The sequence below is a fragment of the Panthera onca genome, chromosome A2 (assembly GCF_046562875.1).
Source record: "Panthera onca isolate mPanOnc1 chromosome A2, mPanOnc1 haplotype 2, whole genome shotgun sequence".
NCBI classification, from domain to species: Eukaryota; Metazoa; Chordata; class Mammalia; order Carnivora; family Felidae; genus Panthera; species Panthera onca.
The window spans coordinates 153,978,594-154,002,678 of record NC_138340.1 but is presented as its reverse complement, the minus strand read 5'-3'; the positions used below and the strand labels follow the sequence as shown (position 1 = coordinate 154,002,678).

Genomic DNA, 24,085 nt, shown 5'->3' with positions numbered 1-24,085 from the left:
TTTGCTTGTTTTCTAAACTACCCAGAACCTGAGGAGGATCTGGTCAGCCGAAATTGGCCATGTCTGGGTCTACATAGAAGGTACACTTACTAAAGAGATTGATTTCCTCTCCGAATTAGGAGTAAACCAAATCCTATTTTCAATGCCTTCAATAATGCATTTTTGTGGGGCCCTCACAATGGATCCCTTCGTGCCACTTTCCCTGGTGGATTTCAGAGCAAGTTGGAAGTGGAGGGATGCCCAGGGTCGTGCTAATATCAGGCCACTGTCCAGGTGATGAATGGACAGTGGAGCCGGGACCAGAGCGAACACCAGCCCCCGAGACACATTTGGAAGCCAGGCTCTGTTCTTCGTGTGGGGTTCATCAGCCACGGACTGTGCACCTGCAGCAGGACACGTCTGCGTCTGGCGAGGTGACCCGATGAGCCGCTGTGTGTGTGCGTCAGTTATGCACAGCTGAGAGTGCAGAACACTGGCGGAAGCTGAGAGTGAAGGACAGGGCAGCACAAGTCCCTGCGTCCCCTCAGGAACCGGGAGCACTTTGTGATGGTGTGTGCGTGGTATGGGAAGGGGGGTTCCTTTAGTAACATCTTAATACACAGCAGACCATGCACACAGGCAGTCGTTTCCATCATCCGCTCCCTCCCCCCGACCACAGAAAACAGCTTCAAGTCTTGTCTTTTTTTTTTTAAATAATCCTTATTTTTGAGAGAGAGAGAGAGAGAGAGACACACACACGGAGTGTGACGGGGGAGGGGCAAGGAGAGAGGGAGACGCAGAATCTGAAGCAGGCTCCAGGCTCCCAGCCGTCAGCACAGAGCCCGACGCAGGGCTCAAATGAACTGTGAGATCATGACCTGAGCCGAGGTTGGACGCCCAACCGACTGAGCCACCCAGGCGCCCCTTCCTTGTCTGCCTTTCTAAGGCAGCGCTCCCTCCTCATTCCACAACCTCAGGGACTTTTTCCTGGTTCCCCACTTTCTAGGTTTTGCGCCAGGTCTCGGTGCCCTCCACCTGCTTCCACACTCCCTCCCCCCTCCCCACTAATCCCATTTGCTTTGTTGTCTCTCAGGTATAGAATTCAGTGACATTAAGTACACTCACAATGTGTGCAACCGTCAGCACCATTTCCAGAATTTTGTCATCACCCCAAACAGAAACTGTACCCATTAAGTAAGAACTCCCCATTCCTCCCTTCCCTAACCCCTGGTAACCTTGAATCTACTTTCTCTATGAATTTGGTTATTCCAAGTACCTTATGTAAGTGGAGTCATACAATATTTGTCCTTTTGTATCTGGCTTCTTTCACTTAGCATGTTTCCAAGGGTCATCTATATCGTAGCATGCGTTGGGACTCTGTTGGTCTTTATGGCTAATATTCCACGGTGTGGATGTACCAAATTTTGCTCATGCATTCATCCGTTAATGGACACCCAGGCTATTTCCACCTTTTGGCTGTTGTGTATAAGGCTACTGTGAACACTGGCAAATGAATTTCTGTTCGAGTCCCAGCTTTCGGTTCCTTTGCGTATATAGCCAGCAGTGGAATTGCTGGGTCCTGTGGTAGTTCTGCGTTTAGCTTTGTGAGGAGCAAGCATATGGATTTTTTGCATTTCAACTGTTATAAGTGGGAAGTGTCGGTCTTTATTAATTAAAATGTATCTTATCAAAGTTAACGTGAAGAGCCGCAAATATATGCAGTCAATTCATTCCTTGCCTTCTTTTGAGTTCTTAACAATTACCGTCTGTACGACTCATTTGACAGTTCATCACAGAAGGCTTTGTGACATCCATTATTCTCTTTAACCGATTATTTTAAAGCTTTTACTGTTTAACTTGTCATGTTTTTACACAGTCCCCCACTGAAATTGTAATCACCTCCAGGGCAGAGGCACGTGTTATATTTCTTTGTACAGGAATTCCCCATGGCACCTACCCCAGATCTCCAAGATCTCTGAGTAATGAGTTTTTAATTTCTTTCATATCAATCTTCTGGTTTATTCACAGACTAGAAACTTCTCCGTTGAGTCCATACTTTGATAGAAATCACTTTGCCTAGATCTGTTCTTGCAAACCTGCTTTCACATGTTTAATGAGCCAGCACAACAATAACGATCCTGACGGCTAACCTCTGCTTACTATGTGTCGTAAGCCATTCACAGCACATCCTGTGGGTTTTCTCACTTCTCAACATAAGCCTGTATGCGTAAGTGCTGCCGTTATCCACATTTGACTGATGATGAGACAGTCACTCAGAGGCTGAGCAGCTAGCTGCCCACAGCCACACGCCCGGCACACGCCGAAGGTAGGCCCCTGGCCGCAGGGCCCGTGTTCTTACCCACAGACACTGTTAGGAAGGGACATTTCTACCCTGAAGCAAGAAGGACACAACGTGCAGCCACTAGAAGAATTATTCAGCCCAGATGTCAGTAGCGTCAGGCCTTGGGGCACAGGGGCTCAGACCTTCCATGGGCTCACCTCTCAGCCCTCCAGCCTTTTGTAGGCCACCTACCGCGTGTCCTTCCACTTAGCTTCCTTCTGCCCGGCTGCCCGGGGTGCTTGAGCTCGTCCACTTCTCTGCTGCCCTTAGGGTGGCAGAGATCTATCTTGGAAAGAGTCTGGCCCGTGACTGACCGTGTGACCTTGGGCGAGACACCTCAGGGGGTTGTGGTTCCATTAGGCACTCCATAAATAGCTTCTTCTCTTAGCAAATCAGCTGGAAACTGACCGTCTTACTTGGGGTGATCGATATTTCTTAAAAATAGATGATCAGTATATAAAAATAGATGGAATCCATTTTTACAACCTTCACAATAAGCAACAAATTCCACATCCATCATCCCACCAGCCCATCCTGGAGGCAGACGGAATTGGTTCCCCTAGTAGCCGCGCATGCATAAATATCTCAGGAGAGAAGATGTGTGCTGGCCAAGAGCCCTCCAAGGCTGGTTCCTCCCTGTCAGCAAAGAATGAAGTTTCAGATACAGGAGAGTCCAGGCAACTCTTTTGTAGGCATCATCCCCACGGGAGCCCTTCTGACCTCACTAGGCACAGTGTCATCCCCTCCCTTGTCCTGGGCCCTGGCGGGAGGGAAGCTACAGGAGGGCCAGGCCTCCCCTGAGAAGGGGACTCTCAGATGTCCTGGTGGCCTTTGCCACAGAGTCATCCCACGTAATACCGCACAGCAAAGAGGTGGCTGAGAGTGTCACGGCCAGCTCCCGACTTCTGTCTCTCAGTATGTCAGAGCTGCGTTGTGTGGTCAACCTCCTCAGACCCTCCCTCTTTATCCGCCCCTCTGTCTGCATCCTGCTCCCTCTTGAACACCTTGCTCCCTGCCTCCGTTTGCGGGGTGTCCCAGGCCCCGAGCCTAAGCTGATGGTGCTCCGCTCCCAGCGATGTCCTCCCAAACCAGGGCCTCGGGGTGCCAGGGTCTTGCTGGGCTCTCTCTACTTGCTGAGATGTCCCCTTCTGGTGGCTCAGGGGGTGCTTCCACACAGCTCTGGGCTACAGGCACCTCCCCTGCAGTTCTGCTTAGCTCTGCTGTGGGAAGGGCGTTGGGGGGAAGCCCAGGCCCACCTGGAAGCTTCTCTCCAGATTCCAGAAGTGCCTGTGGGCCCAGCTCCAGCCCCTTTCTCATGTCTTCACATGTCCGCTTGCTGCCGGTTGGACAGGTGACACTTGGGTGCCCACCCTCCCCGTTCCTACCCCCGCTCCTGCCCCGCTCCCCAGCCCTGTCCCGGAGCACAGAGAGGGGCTTGTCCCACAGGCCAGTTCTGGAACGCCGGCTGGTGTCTCACTTCACAGCTTTCTGGTGGTTCTGATTTCTCCCTTTCCATTTTCAGCACTGTCTCCAAGCAGAGAAAAAACGTCATCAGTTGCGTCACGGTCCACGACTCTCCCTACTCCGACTCCTCCAGCAACACCAGCCCCTACTCCGTGCAGCACCGCACTGGGCACCACGCCAACACCTTTGACACCAAGGGGAGCCTGGAGAATCACTGCACTGGGAACCCCCGGACTATCATCGTGCCACCCCTAAAAACCCAGGCCAGCGAAGTGTTGGTGGAATGTGATAGCCTGGGGCCAGGTAACTTGGGGCCAGGGCAGGCCGGGAACCTCTCTCTGCACACTGCTTTGCCCGTTTTCCTGCTATTGGCAATTGTGTGAGGCTGATAAGCACCGGGTTGTGGTCGATCCTCCCCCCAAGGGTCTCGCTCAGGCAGCCAGGGTAGGATTCTGCTCACCATCACTTTGCATAAGCAGCGTTTTCAGTTTTCAGTTCTATAATTAATACCTTGCCACCTTTACAGTGGCTCTCCCTTTGACTAGGCTGATAAGGACGAAACAAACGCCACCCGGTTCCTTATCCACGGGTCGGCGATGACCCGTTTTAGGGAGTTCCTGACTGACTTTTAGCAGGAAGAAGCCCTAGTGGTAGAGCAGCTTCCTGGGTGGAAAGAACTTTCTCTGAGTCTTGGCAGGTGAGGATGACGGAGGTTCGGCTCCGCATCGCCTCGGGGCTCACTGTTGGGAGGAGAGGTCGTGGCGGGTGTGTTTGTTTGCTCACACGGTGGCTTGAGAAAAAGGAGTCCTTCCATCCCCTGGAGGCTCGCCCTGACAAGTGCGCTCTAGAATAAAGACCGAGAACGTAACCTTCCAAGTAAATTTAGTGGCTCTGCCCACGTTTGGTGGCATCTCTTCAGTGACTCCCTTGTTCACACTCACCAGTGGCAGAATTCGGGGAACAAACCAAAAGCCATCCGCTTCCCCGCCACAGACCGTCACCAGCCCATCCAAGGCAGCACCTTCACGAAAGCACTGTTTAGAAGGGAAGAGGAGCAAACTGCCAAAAAAAAGACCTTGCTTAGATTCAGGGAGCTATTGGAGCCCCTGGCTGGCCCAGTCAGTTAAGTGTCCAACTTTGGCTCAGGTCGCTGTCTCGTGGTTTGTGAGTTTGAGCTTCTGTCTCCCTCTCTCTGCCCCTCCTCCCCCCATTCGTTTTCTTGTTCTCTCTCTCTCTCTCTCTCTCTCTCTCTCACACACACACACACACATACACACACACAAAATAGACATTTTCTTTAAAAAAAAAAAAAGATTCGGGGAGCTATTCACCAGGAAGGACACCCATCTGTGTCACCTGCTGCAGGAGACCTTGGAACCTTCTTGGGGCAGTCGCCACGTGTGAGGCCCACTAGTCATGGGCCACTCTGGTTCTGCCCCTGAGAGGGAAGAGCAGAATTGAGGATGGGGTCCTTAGGAACTTTCCCAGCCCAGCACCACAGGCCGGCCCACATAGTGTGGGACACACGGTATCTCTCTTCCAGAACCCTCTTTCTGTCCCAGGCAAGGGTTTTACTGGTAACCTTGGCAGAAAGCAACACTCTCTAGGACCAAAGGAACCCGTGAGACAGACAAAGTGGTTTGCCCAGGAGAGAGGACTCCTCAGAGCAGCGGCCCTCATACTGTGCTGCTCATATAATCCTTCAATGTTTAAAACGATATCTATCGCATGTTTTTAAGTTCACATCCTGGCAAAGATATCACTTCTGTCACGTTGTGTATGTCGCGTCATTACTGAAGTACTTTAAATATTTGTTAAGACCTTGGAGCTGCACAGTCAACTCCCCCGGTCCCGGCACCCCGCCTTACCCCCTAGTGAGCAACTACTCCTCGGCCAGGCAGCCAAAGCCGCTCTCAGCTCTGTCACACCTTCCCCGTGACCACCGCCTCACTTCCGAATTTTATTTCGTGAATGGATGGATAGGGTGGGGAGTTTACAAAAGCGTCTGCAGCCTGAATAAGGTAAGGCTGGACAGCCTTCCGTGTTTCTTACTGCACAAGGCTTGGCTTTGATATCAGGGGACTATCTGCCCCTCAGGAGCTGGTCAGGCTTTGCATGCCTGGAGGCAACACACCATATTAACTTTCCAGAAGGAATAGGAGACTGTGGATGTGAGAGAGAAGGTGGGAAAGGAAAACCAGTAGATGTTAGTGCTGGTAAATCAGTTCAGGAAAAGATACATTTGCAAATTGGGAATCTGGAAATTGACCCCTTAAGTCTTTATTGCCATGGACCCTCAAGCCCTCAGGTAGCCCTACACACACGGGCTTAAGACTGCAGCTTTTGAGAGGCCACCTGGCTGGCTCAGTCAGTAGAGCATGCGACTCTGGATCTCAGGGTTGGGAGTTCAAGCCCCATGTTGGGATTACTTAAAAAAAAAAACAAAATCTGAAAAACAAAACAAAAAAAGATGCAGCCTGTGGTGCACACGGTTTAGTGGGAAGGGCTTTCCTGCTTAATTAGCAGGTCTCAAGACTATGTTGTTGAAACCCTCAAGGAAGCCTGGCCCTTTTATCGAACAGGAAGAGGAGATAGTCCTTCCTCATCTGCAATCCAAAAAACTCTGAACACCAAATTTTAACTTTATAGCAAACTCATTGGTGGTGAAACCTGGCCTGAGTCAACGAGGGGCCGTGCACAGTCTCTTTGTCGTAGTCATTTGTGCCCCGTAGTGAAATATCCCTGTGTTTTGGAGAGAGAATCTTCATGTCTTTGATTACAAAGTGGTGCCCAAGGCTCTGCTGGGGGTAACCTAATACGTTGAACCTTTCTAAAACCTAAACTTCTGCATTTCAAAAATGAATGTGTGGTCCCAGGGATTTCAAATCAGGGATTGAGACCTGCAACCATGAGACAGTGATTTTTGTTACTCTGTTATGTCGGGAATACCCCTGCTCTGAGACACCCCAGGGGGACTCTGTCACAGTAATGATCCCTTTAAAAGATGGATGATGGCTCAAGACGGATCTTCTTGAGGTCATCTACGAATTCATTTGTTTTTAAAGGTGGCTGGTGCTAAATGTTTCTTGGCCTTTTAAAACTAGATGAAGGATGCATGAGAGAGCGGCCAGATTTCCGCAGGTTGGAAATCTTCCAGCGTGGGGGCACCTGGCTGGCTCAGTCGGTTAAGTGTCTAACTTCAGCTCAGGTCATGATCTCGCAGTTCGTGAGTTCAAGCCCTGCATCAGGCCCTCTGCTGGCAGTGCTGAGCCTGTTTCAAATCCTCTGTGCCCCCTCTCTCTCTGCCCCTCCCCTACCCTCACACGTGCACGCGCGCGAACACACATACACTCTCTCTCTCTCAAAAATAAACATAAGGAAAGAAAGAAAGATGTTTAAAAAAAAAAGAAAGAAACCGTCCAGCTTGGAGCTTTGTCAGGCTTTGATGCTGGTGCCATTCCATGGGAGGTGACAAAATTTTGAGGAGAGTTACTGAAACTTTAAGACCACCTGGTCCAACCCTTGGTGGAGACGAGTGAAGAGGCTGAGGGCCAGCTTTGCCAGTATAACAGCAGTTGTGTGTCTTGAGAAACCACCAAGGCAAGAGAGGACAGCTCTGTGGAGCCGCATTTCACGCCTTTCAGGTTACATTAACCGGTTCCATCCTCAGCCCATCGCGCTCTGTGCCTGCGTGCGGCGGGGCGGCTCAGAGGTCTTACCCCACTGTCTTTCCACAAGGACTGCGTGCTGTCTGAACGGCTGAGACTCTCTGAGGGATATTTCCAACCAAAAAAAAAAAAAAAAGGTTGGAACGGGGGAGGTCATTCCCCGCGGTAAGACTACTGGTTCTAAAGCAACCAGTGCTGCCGTCTCCGGGGAACCCCATGGTCTAACTTTCCACTGTGAAGAGAGATTTATTTTCCCCTGTGGGGACATGCTGCAGAGTCTTTCTAGTGACAGGTAAGAGGCAGGAAGGAACTTCATTCCGATGCCTGCTTGTCCCCAGCCTGTGGTGTTGAGAAACACCCAGGCTCAGAAAAATCCAAACAGCAGCCTTCTTCAGCTTCCTGGTGCCCAGGTGACCCACAGAGGCCGAGGTGTGAACAGGTTGTAGCCAGCCAGGTGTTCCCTGGGCTCAAGTCACAACAAATGCTGTGCAGACCGCAGTCCGTTTTCTCACAGAACTTACCCCTCCTGTGGTTCTGAGCTCAGGAAGGAGCCCTGGGGATTTCTCACATAACCTTCCCAGATCTCTTGGGTTAGTTAAGGCTCCTTTGGAAGGCAGCTGAGTGAACTCTACACTTATGCCGTCAGACCCATAATGTATTGGAAGGAATTAAGAGAGCTGAGGGAAAGTTCAACAACTACATCCCAGGCTGGGCAGGAGCCAGAACTCCTAAGACCTGGGCTGTTGGAGGCCCAACGCCTGCTTTCTGGAGCACTGCCTCACCCTGACCCGGTGACTCCCAGGCTTCCAGCTTCCCATTTCCAGGAGACAGGATTTGGTTGTCCCGGCTTGGAGGAGACACCTGTTCCTTGAGCATCAGCTTTAGCCAGGAGACAAGGCTCAATAAGAAAGATATTAACAATAGCTAATGCATTTAAGAGCTTAACACATGACAGACACTAAGTGTTCTATGTACATTAACTCATATGAACCTCATGACCACCCTATAGAGTTACCATTATTCTCCCAGTTTTCCAGATACGAAAATGGAAGCACCGAGAGATTAATTAAGTGGACCAAGGCCATGCGGCTGGACCTCACAGGAGTCTGGCTCCCCATCTTAATGTCTTGGTCCCTCACAAGACCCCACCCCTTATCTGGAGGTCCCCTTCTCTGACCCAGCCCCCCGTTCCCTGTCCCCGCAGTGCTGGTAAGAGGTGCATGCTGGGCTCTGTCACACCATTTCATCTACAACTTCTAACCTCTTCACTGTAGACTCAAGCTACGATAACTCGAGCTCAGGGTTTTCCTTCAAATATAATCACCACGCAGTGCCCGGAAAGTTGGAACAGGGACAGAGAGACAACCTCCACCGCTGGGGCCCACACAGCAAGCACAGTTGTGGCCTGCTACTGACCAGCAAGGACTCTGGCCCCACCACAGTAGCACTGCGGCTGAGCAAAGGGGAGAAACCAGGCCCTGCCCATGGCCGACATTTGCGGCTTTCCTTCTCTTACCCTGCAGTGGGTCCCCCAAACCCCTCAACCCCCCAGGTTTTGGAAGGCCTTTGAGAGTCCGAATGGGTTTGGCTTTAGCATAGCTCCGTACACCAGGGCCTGGCTGCCTCCTCTCCTGGGGCGCTTATTACTAATACAGATTCCCAGGCACCTCCCCATGGGGTTCTGATTCAGTGGGTGGGAGAAGACCCACAGGTGCCAATGCACAGATCTGGGGATCCCTGGTAGGACCCACCACCTCCCTCCCCAGTGAGGCAGCCCTTGCTCTCCGGGGTGGGGGTGGGGGGAGGGCGTTCTGCTGCCTGTGGGGCAGGGAGACTCCTCGTGGACTTCAGCGCGCACCCCCGTCTCCCATCCCCAAGTTGCCGGTGTCCCAAACCTTCACTCTTCGTGTTTCTCTCCTTCAGCGGTTACTCAGTGTTCCCTCTTGCTGGCCCTAGCCATCTCCTCCTTGACTTTGGTTTCACCACCCTGAGATTTGTAATGGAATTGATCCAACCCAGTTACGTCAAGGGCCTGCCTGCTCACTGGCGGATGCTTCATTCATACTTAGCGTCTTCATTCATACCCGCCTAGTTCACACTAGCAACCATGAGTTGTTTTTCCCTCAGGACGTGTGTGGTCCTCTTTCTGAGGCTTGTTTATCCGTGCCCTGCTTATCTGTCACTGTGTCTCTGGATCTCAGCAGACAAGCCCCATGGGGCACGAAGAGCCACAGAGACCTCTCCTCCTTTCCTGCGTTACACTCTCCTTGTGCTTTTCCATGTCACCAGATGAGAATCCTAAAGTCCAGCAAGCTGGGATGGGCTCCTAACCCCTGGGGCGAGCCAAAGCCCAGCGGCCCGTCCAGACTCTGGGCAGACTCTTAACTGGGTCCAGGGGAGACGAGGCTGACTTTGATGGGCCAGTCTTGGGAACCCGTTCCTTCCCGGAAGACCACCGTTGTTTCCTGGAGGGGCGGGGTCTTCTGGGCAGCGGAGGACGTGTGATCCCTCTGTGACCTGTCGCTCCTCCTCACACAGTCAACACTGGCCAGCACTCGTCCTACAAGTCCAAGTCCTCCAGCAACGTGACCTCCACCAGCGGTCACTCTTCAGGGAGCTCGTCCGGAGCCATCGCCTACCGGCAACAGCGGCCGGGACCGCATTTCCAGCAGCAGCAGCCTCTCAATCTCAGCCAGGTGAGTGCCTCCTGATCCTGTCCCAGCAGCCAGCACGTCATTGCCATCCCCTCCGTTCCCCGGCCCGGTAGCAGGTCACCGCTGGGGCCCCTCACCCCGCCCACAGAGCCTCAGCCCCCCCTCGCGGCAGGACGCATCCTGAGGGACCTCTGACTTCTTCCCGCCATGGGTTACCATTGGGGGAGCTGGTATGACTGGGTCACACAGAGCCAGCCCAAAGTAAAATGAGTTGTCCGATGTCACAAAGCACTTAGTGACGTGGTGCCAAAGCTTAACAATAGGATGGCCCACGTCTTGCCAGTTCAGCCTAGTGAAGGGTAAGCCACGGTGTCCTGGCCCAGTCAGACCAGGATTCCAGGGAGATAGTCTGACGGAGTCGGGCTTGCTGTTCATTGCAGTGAGGGAGGCCAGACCACACCCAGAAAACCCCAAACCGAGGGCAAGAGAGGATTTGGAGAGGGTGGGTGGCGTTCAGGTGGAATTATACATGAAGCAGGGTCTCCATGGACAGAGCCAGCCTGTGTGCAGAGGGTCTAGGTCAGGTCTGAATTGCAAAGCGGACCCAGGGGCCTGTTTCCTCAGACACCATGGAGGTGCAGTGAAGGGGGAGTTTGTGTTCAGAAACCCCTCATCCGAGGCGGTGCACTTGATAACCTGAGGCTGCGTCCCTGTGTCATCATGACTCAGGCTCTCTGGAAGAGATTTATACCAACATAACTTCAAACAACAGAGTTTCTAAGAGCCTAGGATTTTAGAGGACAGGATTTCACAGTGAGGGAGGAAGCACTTGTCACTCAAAGAGGGGCTCCTTTGACACTTCCTGGACCCATGTGCTCTGAGGAGACACAGTCTCCTGTTACCTTTTCAGCTGGCTTGATCTTACGGCCATTCTGGCCCCTTCTCAGTCCAGGCTAACGTGGCAAGGGGGACACCTGCTGTCACTCCAATGGCTCTGGCCTCCTCCCCTCCCTCCTCCCTCCTCCTCCTCCACCCTCCCCTCCTCCCTACCCCCACCTCTCTTTCCTCCCCTTCCTCTCTTACCCCTTCTCACTTCTCTCTCTTTCCCTCCCCCTCCCTCCCTACTCCCCCCCTTCTCCCCCTCCCCCCTTTCTCCCCCTTCTCCCTCCCACTTCTTCCTCTTCCTCCCCCCCGCCCACCTCCCCCTCCTTCTCCCACTCCCTCCTCCCCCCACCACCAACCTCCCCCTCCTCCCCCTCCCTCCCGCACCGTCCTCCCCCTCCTCACTTTACTCTCTTCCCCTCCTCTTCATCCTCCCCCTCCCCTCCTCTTCCTCCCCTTCCTCTCCTCCCACGTGTCTGGCCCCCAATGCAGCCCTCTCCTGGTGCTTCTCCTCCTCCAGGCTCAGCAGCACATCACCGCAGAGCGCGCCGGGAGCCACCGCCGGCAGCAGGCCTACATCACTCCCACGATGGCTCAGGCCCCGTACTCCTTCCCGCACAACAGCCCCAGCCACGGCACTGTGCACCCCCACCTGGCCGCAGCTGCCGCCGCAGCCCACCTCCCCACCCAGCCCCACCTCTACACCTACACGGCGCCCGCGGCCTTGGGTTCCACCGGCACCGTGGCCCATCTGGTGGCCTCCCAAGGCTCAGCACGGCACACCGTGCAGCACACTGCCTACCCGGCCAGCATCGTCCATCAGGTCCCCGTGAGCATGGGCCCCCGGGTCCTGCCCTCGCCCACCATCCACCCGAGTCAGTATCCAGCCCAGTTTGCCCACCAGACCTACATCAGCGCCTCTCCAGCCTCCACCGTCTACACTGGATACCCACTGAGCCCCGCCAAGGTCAACCAGTACCCTTACATATAAACACTGGAAGGGGAGGGGAGGGGAGGGAGGATGGCCAGAGGGGAGGAGGGAGGAGGGGTGAGGTGGGAGCCGGGCTTTTTATACTGAAGATGCGGCACACAAACAATGCAACGGGGCAGGGGGGGCAGGGGGCAGGGACAGACACAGATGAAACTTGAACTAGGAGGTGGGGGGACTTAGAGCAGAGAAGAGAACGTTTTTAAAAAGAAGGGATTGAGGAGGGGGAAATCTATGCTTTTTATTTTAAAAAAGAAAAAGAAAAAAAAGAAAACGTCAGTAACAAAAAACACAGCTCACGAACCCATTCTGCACCAAACTGGAAAGGAGAAGAAGAGAGCGACGGAAAATTCTGGAAATGGGGGGCCCCAGTTTTTGAAGAACTTTATCTATGAACTTCTCAAAGATTATTTTCATATGGCGGCAAGTGACATTTAAGAATTTGCTGTCAGGGACACCTGATGTGGAAATCCAATAGATTTTTAATTATGGAACATAAGAATTAGGGATTTTTCCAGAACTCTAAAGGGTCAGCATCCCTCTAGAAGGTCAGGCCATGGCCTGAGGAGGCTGATATCTGGGGGTTGGTGTGGGGTTGGCAAAAGCCCAGTTCTGGCTCGTTTGTCAGGACTGGAGTGGGGGGTGGCCAGGGCTGACGGAAGACCCCTTAGCAGAGGGCGCATTTTCTCTTCCCGAGCACTCTGGATAAATCCCTAAGCAATGTTACTCCTCCGGTGTCATTAATAATGTGTGTTGCAAACTTGAGGGGTTTTTTTTCTTTCCTGAAGATTTATTTTCTCTTTGAATCAATCCCTAGTCACGTAGCATAGGGCTAGTGGTCGTCGCCGACACCCTAGTAGAATGTAGCAGTCTACACCCGTTTTCTACTTTGTGTTCAACTCCGATGATACCAATAGACTATTACTCAATGTAATTGCACAAAAAAAAAAAAAAAAAAAAAGTGGTATAACATAGGCATGTAACCAGTGTGGTGGTCCAGGTGTGTGAGCACGAACGAGTGTGTGTGGGTGTGAGCGTGGATGCCACCCTCCCTGTGTGTCCCTCGGCGCCGCCATCACGGCTCTCGCATCCTTGATTTTACACCGTTCCCTCCTAGTGCCTTACCGACCGACAGACGCGGTGTGAGGGTTGATTTCCATGGTACTCCAAGAAGCTGACTGAGGCGAGTCACATCACCTCAGCTCTTCTCTTGTGCTGTTGTAGATTTTACTCTGGTCTTTCCTTGTTTTGTTTTGTTTTGTTTTGAGTTTTAACTTTATTTTAATACCTGTTGTCTTTTTTGAGCTGTTTGCTAACAGAGGGGCATCAGGGAGCTGGCAGGAGCGGGGGGCACCCGTGGATCTTGAGAGAGACGTGGGAGATGGATGGCGGGTGGGCAAATTTGACTTTTATCTTGGAGACAAAGAACAAGAGAGACTCCCCACCCTGCACCTTCTCCCCACTCTGCCTTCAGTCCACCAGTGGGGCTGGCTCTAGTACTGTGGGAGCAGAGGTCCCAGCTGTGTTTGTGGAAATGTTGGCCTTGCCTGGTGGCTACCTCCTTCCTAATATGAAAGGGACAGAGGAGAGGAGGCCTGGTACCCAGCACCAGGCTCTCAGGCCCACCCCACGTTCATGCACGGCCCTGCCCCTCTCTCTGGTTCCACCAGCTGTGTTTTGCTCTCACGATTCTGCCAGATCCCTCCTTCTGTAGACAACCATCAACCTTTGTTTGCTGCTGAATCTTTCCTCACATTACCAGGCCTACCCAAGACTCGACTTTGGCTTTGGTTTTTAGAGGGGTCTGGTGGGCAGAAGGTCGGAGGGACATTTAGGAGGGTCACGAGGGGGTCTTACACTGCACTTTGGAACACTCCCACGGGCACTTAAGTTTCCAAAGAAATTTGCCCTTTGCCCTCTTTGCACCTTTGATACATTCTGGAAGTTTTCTCAGGCTTTGAACACTGCAGGGGGTGGGGGTGGGGGGGAGTAGGGAGAGCTCCATTCATAGCAAATTATTCTTGGATACGTGAATGTTGGGAGACGCTGTCTGGTCACAGATGGGGCTCGGAAGGGTGGTCCTAATTGTCTGATTCTCGATGCTGAATCCTAACCGATCCCAAAGCCAAGTTTCCAAGGTGCAAAGAGATGGCTCCTGGTTTTGTCAGTTCATCCTCACGCTCCCCACCCCCCTCCACAGTCTCCCTTAACCATCTACTGTGAACAGTGGTTTTATAGTGCTCTCCAGCCTGATTCAGTCATGAAGCCAAGCCACTACCTTAGCTGTTAGCTGTGAAATGTAAAATAACTCTGGAAACTGCCCCTCCCCAACCATAAATTCTGCTCATCTAACAAAGAAACAGGTCCCCAAACTGGAACCCACTTAGTCCAGGCCTTAGGCTGGAAGGAAGGACCCCACGGCCCACTGGAGGCACGCAGGCAGCTCCCATGTCCCCGGCAGGCAAGCCCAGGACAAGACCCTCTCCTTGTGGAACCGCCAACCGATCGGCCGATCGATACTCTTTACCCAGAAGTGAGGAAGTGCTCTCTGTCAGAGACCACAGGGAAAATGGCCAGTCCGGAGAGAGTGGGGGAAATGGGAGCCAGGGCCACGCTGGCCGGGAAAGTCCGCCTGTTCCTGACGTGCAGCAGAGCCCCAGAACATTTCCTCATGACCAGAGACAGAAGTCTTGGCTGCAGATGAGACTCTCTTTGCCTTGCTGGGTCACAGCCTGATCCCCTTGCACAGTCGACTTCCAGCCCTTCCTAGATCTGATCTCTTAGGGGCAAAGACAACATAGCCTTCCATTTAAAGAAGCTCGTTTCGTCTACTTACGTTGGAAGTCTCTTACTCTTTCACCTGATATTTTCTTTCTTTTCTTCCAGATCAGGAATGAAAGTTCCATGCTGCTCATAAAGATAATATTATTGTACTAATTATTTTGGTTATTACCATTGTAATTATTATCGTTTTCATCATGTTGATATTTTAGCTGGGGTTTTAAATGCACATTTATTCCCAGTATCTTTGTGTTTTCTCTTTAATATTTAAACTTATTTTATTATATCTGTGAGTCTCTGAGTAGGCAGGAAGGACATATGGATGTCCAGTTTTGTTAGACAAAAAACAAAAAAAACAAAAATAAAAAGGAAAGACACAGGAATTAGGAAAACTGTTTTTGTCATCTCTAGTTCACAAAGAGCCGTCAAGAAAGATCGACCACAGAACAAAAGTTTGAAGAAGAATCAAGGCCTTGTCTCTGTGCAGGCCAGATGGGACTCTCGACAACATGGTCACCGTCTAGATTCTCAGTGGCCTGGGAAGAGTTCTGAGGTGACATCTCCTGGGCCGGACTCTTAGCTGTGGTTTTTTCCCCACGTCCTCTGTGCTCTCCTGTGCTTCTGGAATCTGCTGACTGCATTCTTGGCCTGCCTCGCATCTGATGCTTACCTGTCATGCAAAAGAAAGCCCCTCTGCCTAGAGCTGACCAGATGTCCTTCCCTTTCCCCTCAGCGCACCAGGAGTGTGGCCTGTCTCCTTCAGTGCAGAGACGGTTGTCCCCTCCCAGAAGCCACTGAGTGGAATGAGCTGACATAAGGGTGCTAGGCAGGTGGCACCTTCCCCTGGGAAGTTTCAGCCTCACTTCCCTGCCTTCCGCTCACTCACCACACTGCCCACTTCTCCCGTCTCCCCCCCTCCCTCCCCCAAGTACCTCTTCTCAGCACGCAATTCTAGGGACAGAACTAGGAGCCAAAAAAAAAGGTAGAGGGATGGTCAGAGGCCAGAGGAGCGCTGGCGACGGCAAGCAGCCCCTCACCATTGTGGGCGCAGCCCCACCTGAAAGCATTGGCCAGTGGAGGGGCACAGTGGGGCCTCATGGCCATCCCCTCAGTGCGCTCTGCCCTGTGCGTGACGGGCTTTCTTTGATCGGCTCGAGGTGCCCACAGACTGCCCACCAAACCCAGAAACTATAGACTTGGGGTTGAAATGCCGGTTTTGCGGAAGATTATGACGAAGGGCGCTGCGGGGCGGTACCCAGCCCTGCAGGCGCTCGGCAAACACGAGCGCGTACTCCCCTCGTCCCACCCCCCTCCTCCTCCTCTAGTCCCAAGCACAGAGCTGTGGGACCAGAAGACCCCAGTGGGAGAGGCCCCACTCCTTGTGCGCTCCTTGGCACTTGCCCGGACCTCCTGGCCCGTCCTTCGGCTCTGAGTCACCCTGGCCAGTCGGGTGACTGAAAGCCTGCCCGTCCCTGGGACCAAGCTCCCAAGTAAAGGGATGCCAACCTCAGCCTTGTTTCGACCACAAATAACCTAGAGCATCATCTTTTCTTCACTGGCTCAAAATAAAGAAGCCTAGCAAAGACGAAGGGGGAAAAATGCAAAAGGACAGGTCAAGGAGAGCCATCTAATTGCAGCCTCGGGAAGGACAGGTGGATAATGCTTCTCGTGCTTAGTGCCTCTTTGATGACGTTTTGGCTGTTTCCAAGGGAAGGGGTGAGCAGGCCGACGGGTGGGAGAGTCTGAGGCTCGATGCCAATTAATACTGTGAAGCGGTACATGGCGGTTGATGGAATTCAGAGGGAAAGGAAGGGTCGAGGCAAACCCGACGGTTGTCTCCTGGACTGTATCTGCATTCTGGCCTTACTGGCGGCGAGTGGCTTGCAGGCTGGGGGAGCCAGCTGGCCTTGCCTTCTTCACCCTGGAAGGCTCAACCCGCCCAGACACCAGATGGTTGGACGTGAGGAAGGGAAGGTGAGATTAGCACAGCTGCTAACGGGCTGACTTCCCTTGACCAGATCTTTGGAAGGGCAGACACTCATTTGTGAGCAAGCGTGTGGTGGGGGATTTCGGTTGTGTGAGTGCGTGTGAGCGAGTGGAGCAGACTTTCTTGGAAACTGGAGGAAGGAGATGAGGAGGCTTAAGGAGCTACTGCTGATGGGCTGTGGTTGGTGAAACGAGGTGTCCGTGAGCCGGCCCCGGCTTTCACCCCAGGCCCTCTGGTGCCGGGGCCCGGGTGGGGCGTGGGGCCCCTGCCGGCCTGCCCAGCAGCTGCTGGGACAGGGAACAGAAACCAGAAGATCACTAGGCGCCCGCACGTAGCAGAGGGAATTCGACAGGGAGGCGAGGACTCTTTTCCGCAGGCCTGGCCTGCGATTGCACGACGCCGGCGTGAGCCACTTTGCCAGGAAACATTCCAGCCCCGGAAGCACTTTCCGTGCCGTTCTTTCCGACGCGTCTGGCAGGTTTCAGATGGGGAAGCCTCAAAAATTCAGCAGGCCAGAGATGTCCTTACCAAACTGGAAAGGAAGGTGAAATGTTCCCTTTTTTAGCCAAAGAACCCTTCTCAAAGACACCTCCAGACAGGGACAAAATGGCATCCCTCTCTTTCCTTTCCGGGCAATAACGACATCATTAGTGATGCAATGCCATTTGTCTTTCTCTTTCCCGTCTCCTGACTTGTATTCTTTTTTTATTGCGTCCATTTCAAACTGTATTCATCTTTTAAGAGGAGTGGAGATTAGTAACCCTAAATGCTGCTGCTATTGGCAACCTGGAGGCGCCTCACAAACACGTGGGCTTTACTGATGTCATGTCACCACGGGTACAGACCGGAGCGGACCCTCCACGGGGAAGCTGAGCTGCATCGGGGGTGGGGGGGGTGGCGGAGGGGGGTCCCGCGCACGCTGGAGCTGCTCTTGGGGTGTCAGTACTTTTCCACTTGGATGCCTTAGGACTCTCACTTCTACTCTGCACAGACTAGACTCAGTCGAATCTCAGTTGGGCTACTCGAGAGCTGAAGATGGCGGAAAGACATTTAAACGCAATAGAAACTTCTGAAGGCTTTTGGCACCGATGCTCGCTAGAGTGGCCCAAGCTAGTGGAAGGCCCTCACATCTTTCTCGCGGCTCCCAGAAGTTCCAGAGGGCCAGCTCCCGGCCAGTGGCTCCTTTCAGACTCAGTGAGCAGCACCGAGAAGTGACCCTCCTGCAGAGTGCGCTTCCTCAGAGATCCTCCTACATTCCCCCGGCTCGGCTCCCCGCAAGTCGTTGAGGGCCCCTAATCTAGACCGCAGCGATAGAACATTCTGTTGACTCCCTCCCGTTTGTTAAAACTCGCAGTGTCCCTCAAGGAAGCAACGGCCAGCATTTGCTGAATGCTTTCAGTCCTCCAGGCCCCACGCCAAGCCCTGTACCAGCTCACCTCTTGGAACCCTCGTCGCCGCCCCACTCACAGAGGAGGAAGCCGACGCTCTGAGAAAGTGACACGTGTCAAAGAAAGGAAATAGAATGGTGGTCCAAAATCTCCACGTTTCTAGTGAAATTTTTGTTATTCGGGACTTCACTGAGCTACCGTTTCGTTTCGCTTTTTTTCATTAACAGCAATGAGTGGCTTCGTGTTTTCCGAGGAACCGTTTGACGGTACGTCTGTTTACTGTGTGCCAAACACTGCTAAAACTTGCTCACCGGTCATCTCGAGTCATTCAGTCTTACCACAGTGCTCTGAAAGGGGCACCATTAGCCCCTTTACAGATGAGGCACCCGGCTTGGAGAGCTGGCGGCGTGCCCGGGGCTACACGGCTAGGGAGGGAGCCGGGCCGGGCCCCCCGGGGTCGGCCCAGGTCCAAAACCGGGCCCGCGGCCGCCAGCCTCCGCCACCTCCGGTGCGTGTGCGCAGAGAAAACCTTGAAGGAGCGTCACCCCGCGCCATCCCCAGCAGAAGCTGTGAGTGAAGAGGGAGCCGTGACCTGGATGCAAGCAGAAGGGGCAGAGTGAGTTGGACTTTTAGAGAAAGTCTTAGGGGAGTTTCTTTTGATTCATAGTAGAAGTCATTTTAGATTCCTTTCCAGCGTACCAACTAGCTTTAGTAGTGCTGCTACAACAAACTCTCACGAGTGAAGAAAAAAAGTGTTCTTTTCTTCTTTTAAAAAAAAAAATAATAATTTTTTCTTGCTTATAGTTAATTCTAGAAAGGCAATACTAAAGGTATATATTTTTTTTTAAATGCTATTTTTTACTGCACTGATAAATATCATGACAATTCTGGTCTCTATAAATCGATCCACTTGTCAGCTCTGGGTAGAACCAGATTCAGGATTCACACCAAATGTGTAAATACCGTGTGTGGGTCTGGTGTCCAGGAACTTTTTTTCTTTGTGTAAACAACAAAAAGGGGGGGGGGAGGGGAGGAGAAAAACAAGATGACTCTTGGAAAGAGGAACCAAATAAGGGTTTCTTTTGAGATAGCTTTCTCAAGGAAGTGGAAGGAACAGTTGTGTAAACAGAAAAATCAGCCAACTTTTAGGATATAAGGAAAGAGAGTCTCTTGCCGCAGTATGAGATTCACAGTCACACCGAAGCATTTTTAATTTGGTTGAAAGGTGACGAGAATTTAGAAATGCTTTAGGACGAGATTTTTAATTTTTTAGGAACCTGTTATCCTTTGTTATGAAACATCTCCTCAGTTGTTTGGGGTGGGTTTTTTTGTTTCTTTTTTATTTAAAAAAAAAAAAAAACTTCTTTATTGACTGGCTCCAGGCTTGTTTGCCTCGATTCTTAGGTAGTTTACACAAGTTCTAGAACCTTCTAGAACTTTAACTCCATTGGAAGCAAACCCAACTAATCAGCATTTAAGATCCTGGTTGGTTTCAATAGGTATTCTGGAATTCAGACAGAACACCTAAAGATTTTTTTAAAGAAGGTTTTAGATGCATTACCTTACACAAACTGTGACCTAATGGCAATAATTACCTCAACTGTGGGCATTCATCCTGGTTTTAGCCTTTTTTGAAATCATGTAGCCAGCTTGATCTTGGGATTTAAAAGACTATGAACTCTGTGTGGGCTGCAGATAATGATTAATGCACACCCTGGTCATTGTTGCTTAAGTGAATTCTGAAAACAGCTGATCTTTACAACAAAAACTAAACCAAGGAAGAGACTATTCTCTGTGTGTTGTAATGAAATGTGATATTCAAATGCACATGTTGAGTATATATGTTTTTAGCTACTGTAAAATGCTGTTAGCCTTCTAAGATCTCGAGAGAGCCACACTTTAAATGCGTAGACTAAGTAATTGACTGTGGATACTGAATCATATTTCTGGCTACGTTTTATAGCTAAAGTGTTTTATAGTTTACATTTAAACTGGTACTTTTTAAAGAAAATTTCTGTTTATAACTGACATCTTCAAACCCCGGCGACTGCCCCTCCAAGGCAGGTGTTTTCTAACCGTACTCTTATGTAGCCCAACACACACATTTCCCTCCACGTTACTGGTCGTGAACGCGAGAGATTGTGAACGGGTTTCTGGACTGAGTGGGAAGGGGTGAGTCCGTAGCCTGGGCCAGATGTGAACACCTCATGCCATGCTGTATCAACACTTGTCTCTAAAGAGGCCTTCTCTCTGACACCGTGGAAGAGGCAGACAGAACAGATACCTGGTTCACTGATTTTGTCTTGATTTAAATGTTTCATTTCTGTCAATCCACTGACGTCCAGTCTCCAGGCAGTAGAAGACACTGGGCTTCAGGTGGCCCTGGAGGTACAGCTGCTATTTCTGGGCCCCCCCACCCGGCAATACTTTGATCGGTGTTTTGCAGTGAGGGAGTCATACACCCCTACGCCCATACTCAATGGCCGGGTTTTCCATATATCTGCTGTCATTAATTCCTTTTTTCCTTTAAAGCAAAATAAACGCAAAAGGATGTGTTTACCTTTTACTCTGTCAAATTTAGAGTTGAAGCCTAGGCCAGTGGGAGTGGGGGAGCTAGATTGCTTCCTAGAGATTGTGTAAGTTGCTGCTGAGCAGGGCGGGGGGGGGGGGGGCCGGGGGACCTAGGGGCAGCTGGGGGAGGGGAGTGGGTCAAAGAGCCCCTAGGAGTAGAGATCTTCCTTGGGACGCTTCAGAGAGTGGGCCCCACTGTCTTACAGGAACAGGCTAGAAAGTGCTGGTTCCCTAAGAGTTTGGGTTTGTTTCTTGTTTCCTCGTACCACAACCGAAGCGCAGAGGACCCGCTGTGACAAAGGGCATTCCGTTAGCAGAGAAGACCTTGAAAAACTGCAAAACACCCGGGACCAGGGAACCGTTGGTGTGTGTTTTCCCTGTGAACTCTGTGGACAGTATGTTCTCGTTACAAATGTTAGGGTAAAATACTCCTTATCTCGCCCTTCCTACTTATCCTTCTGCTTTTCCTCTGTTTGGTTTCTGCCTTTGCTTTAACTAACCAAACTGACTTTACGTCATTGTCTCTGGGGCGTAGCCATGTGTTTAAAAACTAGAAGCATCGAATTTAGCTTTAAAAAAGAAAAACAAGCGAATATGCTGTAATCTGAAAAAAAACAAAAACTATTGCTCTCTCTAGTTTCCTTTCAACCCCTGTCCACACAAATCTCTCCTGGAACTGCCTCCTCACTTCTTGCGTGGGGTCGGTGTCTCCGTGGCCACCTCAGCCCCACACCCGGGCACCCCGGACCCCCAGGACGCTCTCAAGAGCCAGGGAGAAGCACCCCCTTGGCCTCGCGAGCGGTGGTCTTGCCTCCCTGTCAGATGTTCACCCGCTTGGTTGAAGGGGCAATGGATTGCTCGTTATTAGTAATATTATTATGATGATTTTAATAGTTTTCGGCTCAGGTTATAAGGAAGAACTTGGGAAGTGGAAAGTGACTTGACCATGCCCATCTTTTGTAGCTTTTCCGTGACTTCTGAATGGAACATGAAGCGTCCCCCGCCCCCCTCGCCTCTCCTTACTTCCAAGCAGACACCCCCCCACCCCCACCCCCACCCAGTGGGCGCCCCCTCCGTCTCGGGGTTTCTCGCCGCCCTGTCACCCTCCCTCTGGCTTTTGTGTTACTGCTCGTTTAAAGCTGTCTTCCGTGGCTTTTCCAGGGCACGATCATTTCTGGCCCCCAAAGCATCTCCATCTTGTTTGTGTGCGTTTTTTAACCAAATGAAGTAGCCCAGGAAGTCCTACTTTGGGGCAGCAGGCTTTCTAGTTTAGTAGAATCACTGTATAGATATAGATGTTGATATATATGTTAGTGTATATATATATCAAACCAAATTTCTGATAGGAGAAGTATAGCTTTACCGATGAGGGGGAAAAGGAGCTGTCAGAAGTCAGGCAGCATCGGCAGCGTAGATGAGCCGGGGCCGGCCCCAGGCCGCACCTTCCCTGAGTGGGCCCGAGGCATGGCGCCGGGTGCCTGTCACCCGCCTCGCCGCAGCGGAGGCAGGCGGCCCTGAAGGGTGCTACTGCTCTGTCTGGGTCCCCAGCCTCCAGGGCATAGATGGATGAGTGAGGGGGTGGGGGGGCAGCAAATCAGAATGACTGGAATTTTCCATCCCATTTTGCTTTGACCACACATATTGAGCTGCAGCCTCTGATACTATATCACGTTTCCGAAAGTGGGATCCATTAGGGTGGAAAGAGAACAGATCTGTAGACACGTTTACCTTCCAACTGCCCATGAATTCCGGACACTGGATAGAAAGACTCACTCCCCAGAATGAGAGCCGGGAAGAGGAGACCCGGTGATGATTGGTCACCAGTCCAAGGAACATGGCTCCCTCCCCAAGGTCACCTTGCCTCCACCTTCCTCCACCAGGTCATCTCAGCTCAATAGCCCTACGAAAGCCCCGGTCTGTTGTGTTCCTTCACTGTACGGTTTCTGTAATGAAAAGTGTTAATCCATGTTAATCTTTGTGAAAATTATTGCGTGCAACAGTATTTTCTCGTGTACCTCTTTTTCCTATGTGAATTGTCCCTCTTTTCTTTTTTTATTTATAAATGTCTACTTTTTTTAAAAAAAAAACAAACAAACCAATGTGTTGTAGACCTATATGTAACCTATTCCTTAGTCTCATATTATAGGTATGTTATAAGAATGGATATTTTACTTGGCTTTAGAATGTTTTACAAGAAAAATAATTCTTAACTGATCAAGTCCTTGCTACTAAAAATGCTTGTGTTTTTCATCATGATGTCGTGTGCTTCTAAATTAATAATCATTTTCGTTGTAGAAAAATGGAGTGAATTTATATTAGTCTTGGAAACTAATAATAGCATTGTAAATTTATGAGATGATTTTAACAGAAAAAAATTATAGAAGAATATAGTTATTTTAATTGTAATATTACTAACTGTAGGGTGAGAAAGGGGGGTCCCGTTGTGGTGAACTATGTTATAGCTTGTTACTCACAGTTTCTTTTGATCATTTTTTCGGTCTCTGAGGTGAAACGAGTTATTAATTAAAATTTGTAAACTCACATATGCATATTGTATATGTGTAGAAATGTAATCACACTTTGTCTTGGAATTACATTAAACTGTTTGGAATCACTGTACACTTGGCCTGCCTTGCTTATTTATTCTAGAACTACAAGACTAAAGAGGTTACTGTCACAAGCAACATCTTTTGGAAGTTATTTAGCCCTTCAGAAACTACTTCATACCCCTGAACGCGTTCATAACCCACCACTGCACCTACGGTTTGCCAGGATGCCTGGGGATGGCTTTAGAGGGAGGGCCTTGAGTCCATTTCAACCTCATCTGTTGGGCAGTCATCACCACTAGCTATTTCTAGAACTTTCATCAAGCCAAACAGAAGCTCTGTACCTATTAAACAGTAAAACCCCATTCCCCCTGCCCTTAGCCCTTGGCACCTACCCTTCTGTTTTCTGTCTCCGGGTACCTTGTGTAAGTGGCATCATACAGTATTTGCCCTTTATCTATTTGCCCTGGCCTATTTCACTTGACCCTGTTTTCAAGGCACATATCAGAATTTCCTTCCTTTTAAAGACGGAATAACATCGCACTGTATGTATATACCCCATTTGGATAATCCATTCATCTGTGGATGGGTAAGTCAGCTGTTTCCACCTTTGGGGTTTTGTGAATGATGCTGCCGAGGACATCGGTGTGTAAAAATGAATCCCTGCTTTCGGTTCTTTTGGATCTTCGGAGTGGGATTGCTGGATTAAATGGAAACGCCGAACTTTTTGAGAAACCGCCAGACTTACCCGCGGTGACTACACCACTCTACATTCCCACCAGCCACACACAGGGATCCGGCTTCCTCACCCGCGCTCTCGTCCTGCCCTCCGTCGC

The 24,085-nt window shown here is 51.0% G+C and overlaps 1 protein-coding gene and 1 long non-coding RNA gene across 5 annotated transcripts in view; one reads left to right on the top strand and one right to left on the bottom strand.

Annotated features, from left to right (window-relative positions):
• HIPK2 (homeodomain interacting protein kinase 2) overlaps positions 1 to 23,322 on the top strand; it is a 188,830-nt gene extending 165,508 nt beyond the window's left edge. For 2 of the 4 annotated variants that reach the window (XM_060633925.3, XM_060633922.3), the window contains exons 13-15: positions 3,843 to 4,087; positions 9,991 to 10,148; positions 11,481 to 23,322. In XM_060633925.3, the coding sequence (XP_060489908.2) occupies positions 3,843 to 4,087; positions 9,991 to 10,148; positions 11,481 to 12,137 (1,060 nt within the window). In that variant the 3' untranslated portion in view covers positions 12,138 to 23,322. The remainder of the gene's footprint in view (positions 1 to 3,842; positions 4,088 to 9,990; positions 10,149 to 11,480) is intronic. The other 2 variants (XM_060633928.3, XM_060633927.3) reach the window with 1 other exon arrangement.
• On the bottom strand, positions 4,998 to 9,994 carry LOC145715309 (uncharacterized). Its single transcript, XR_014137337.1, has 2 exons — positions 9,348 to 9,994; positions 4,998 to 8,331 (listed from the first exon to the last, which is right to left on the bottom strand). It is a non-coding gene; the product is annotated as an uncharacterized LOC145715309 (long non-coding RNA).
• Positions 23,323 to 24,085: the final 763 nt, after the last annotated feature.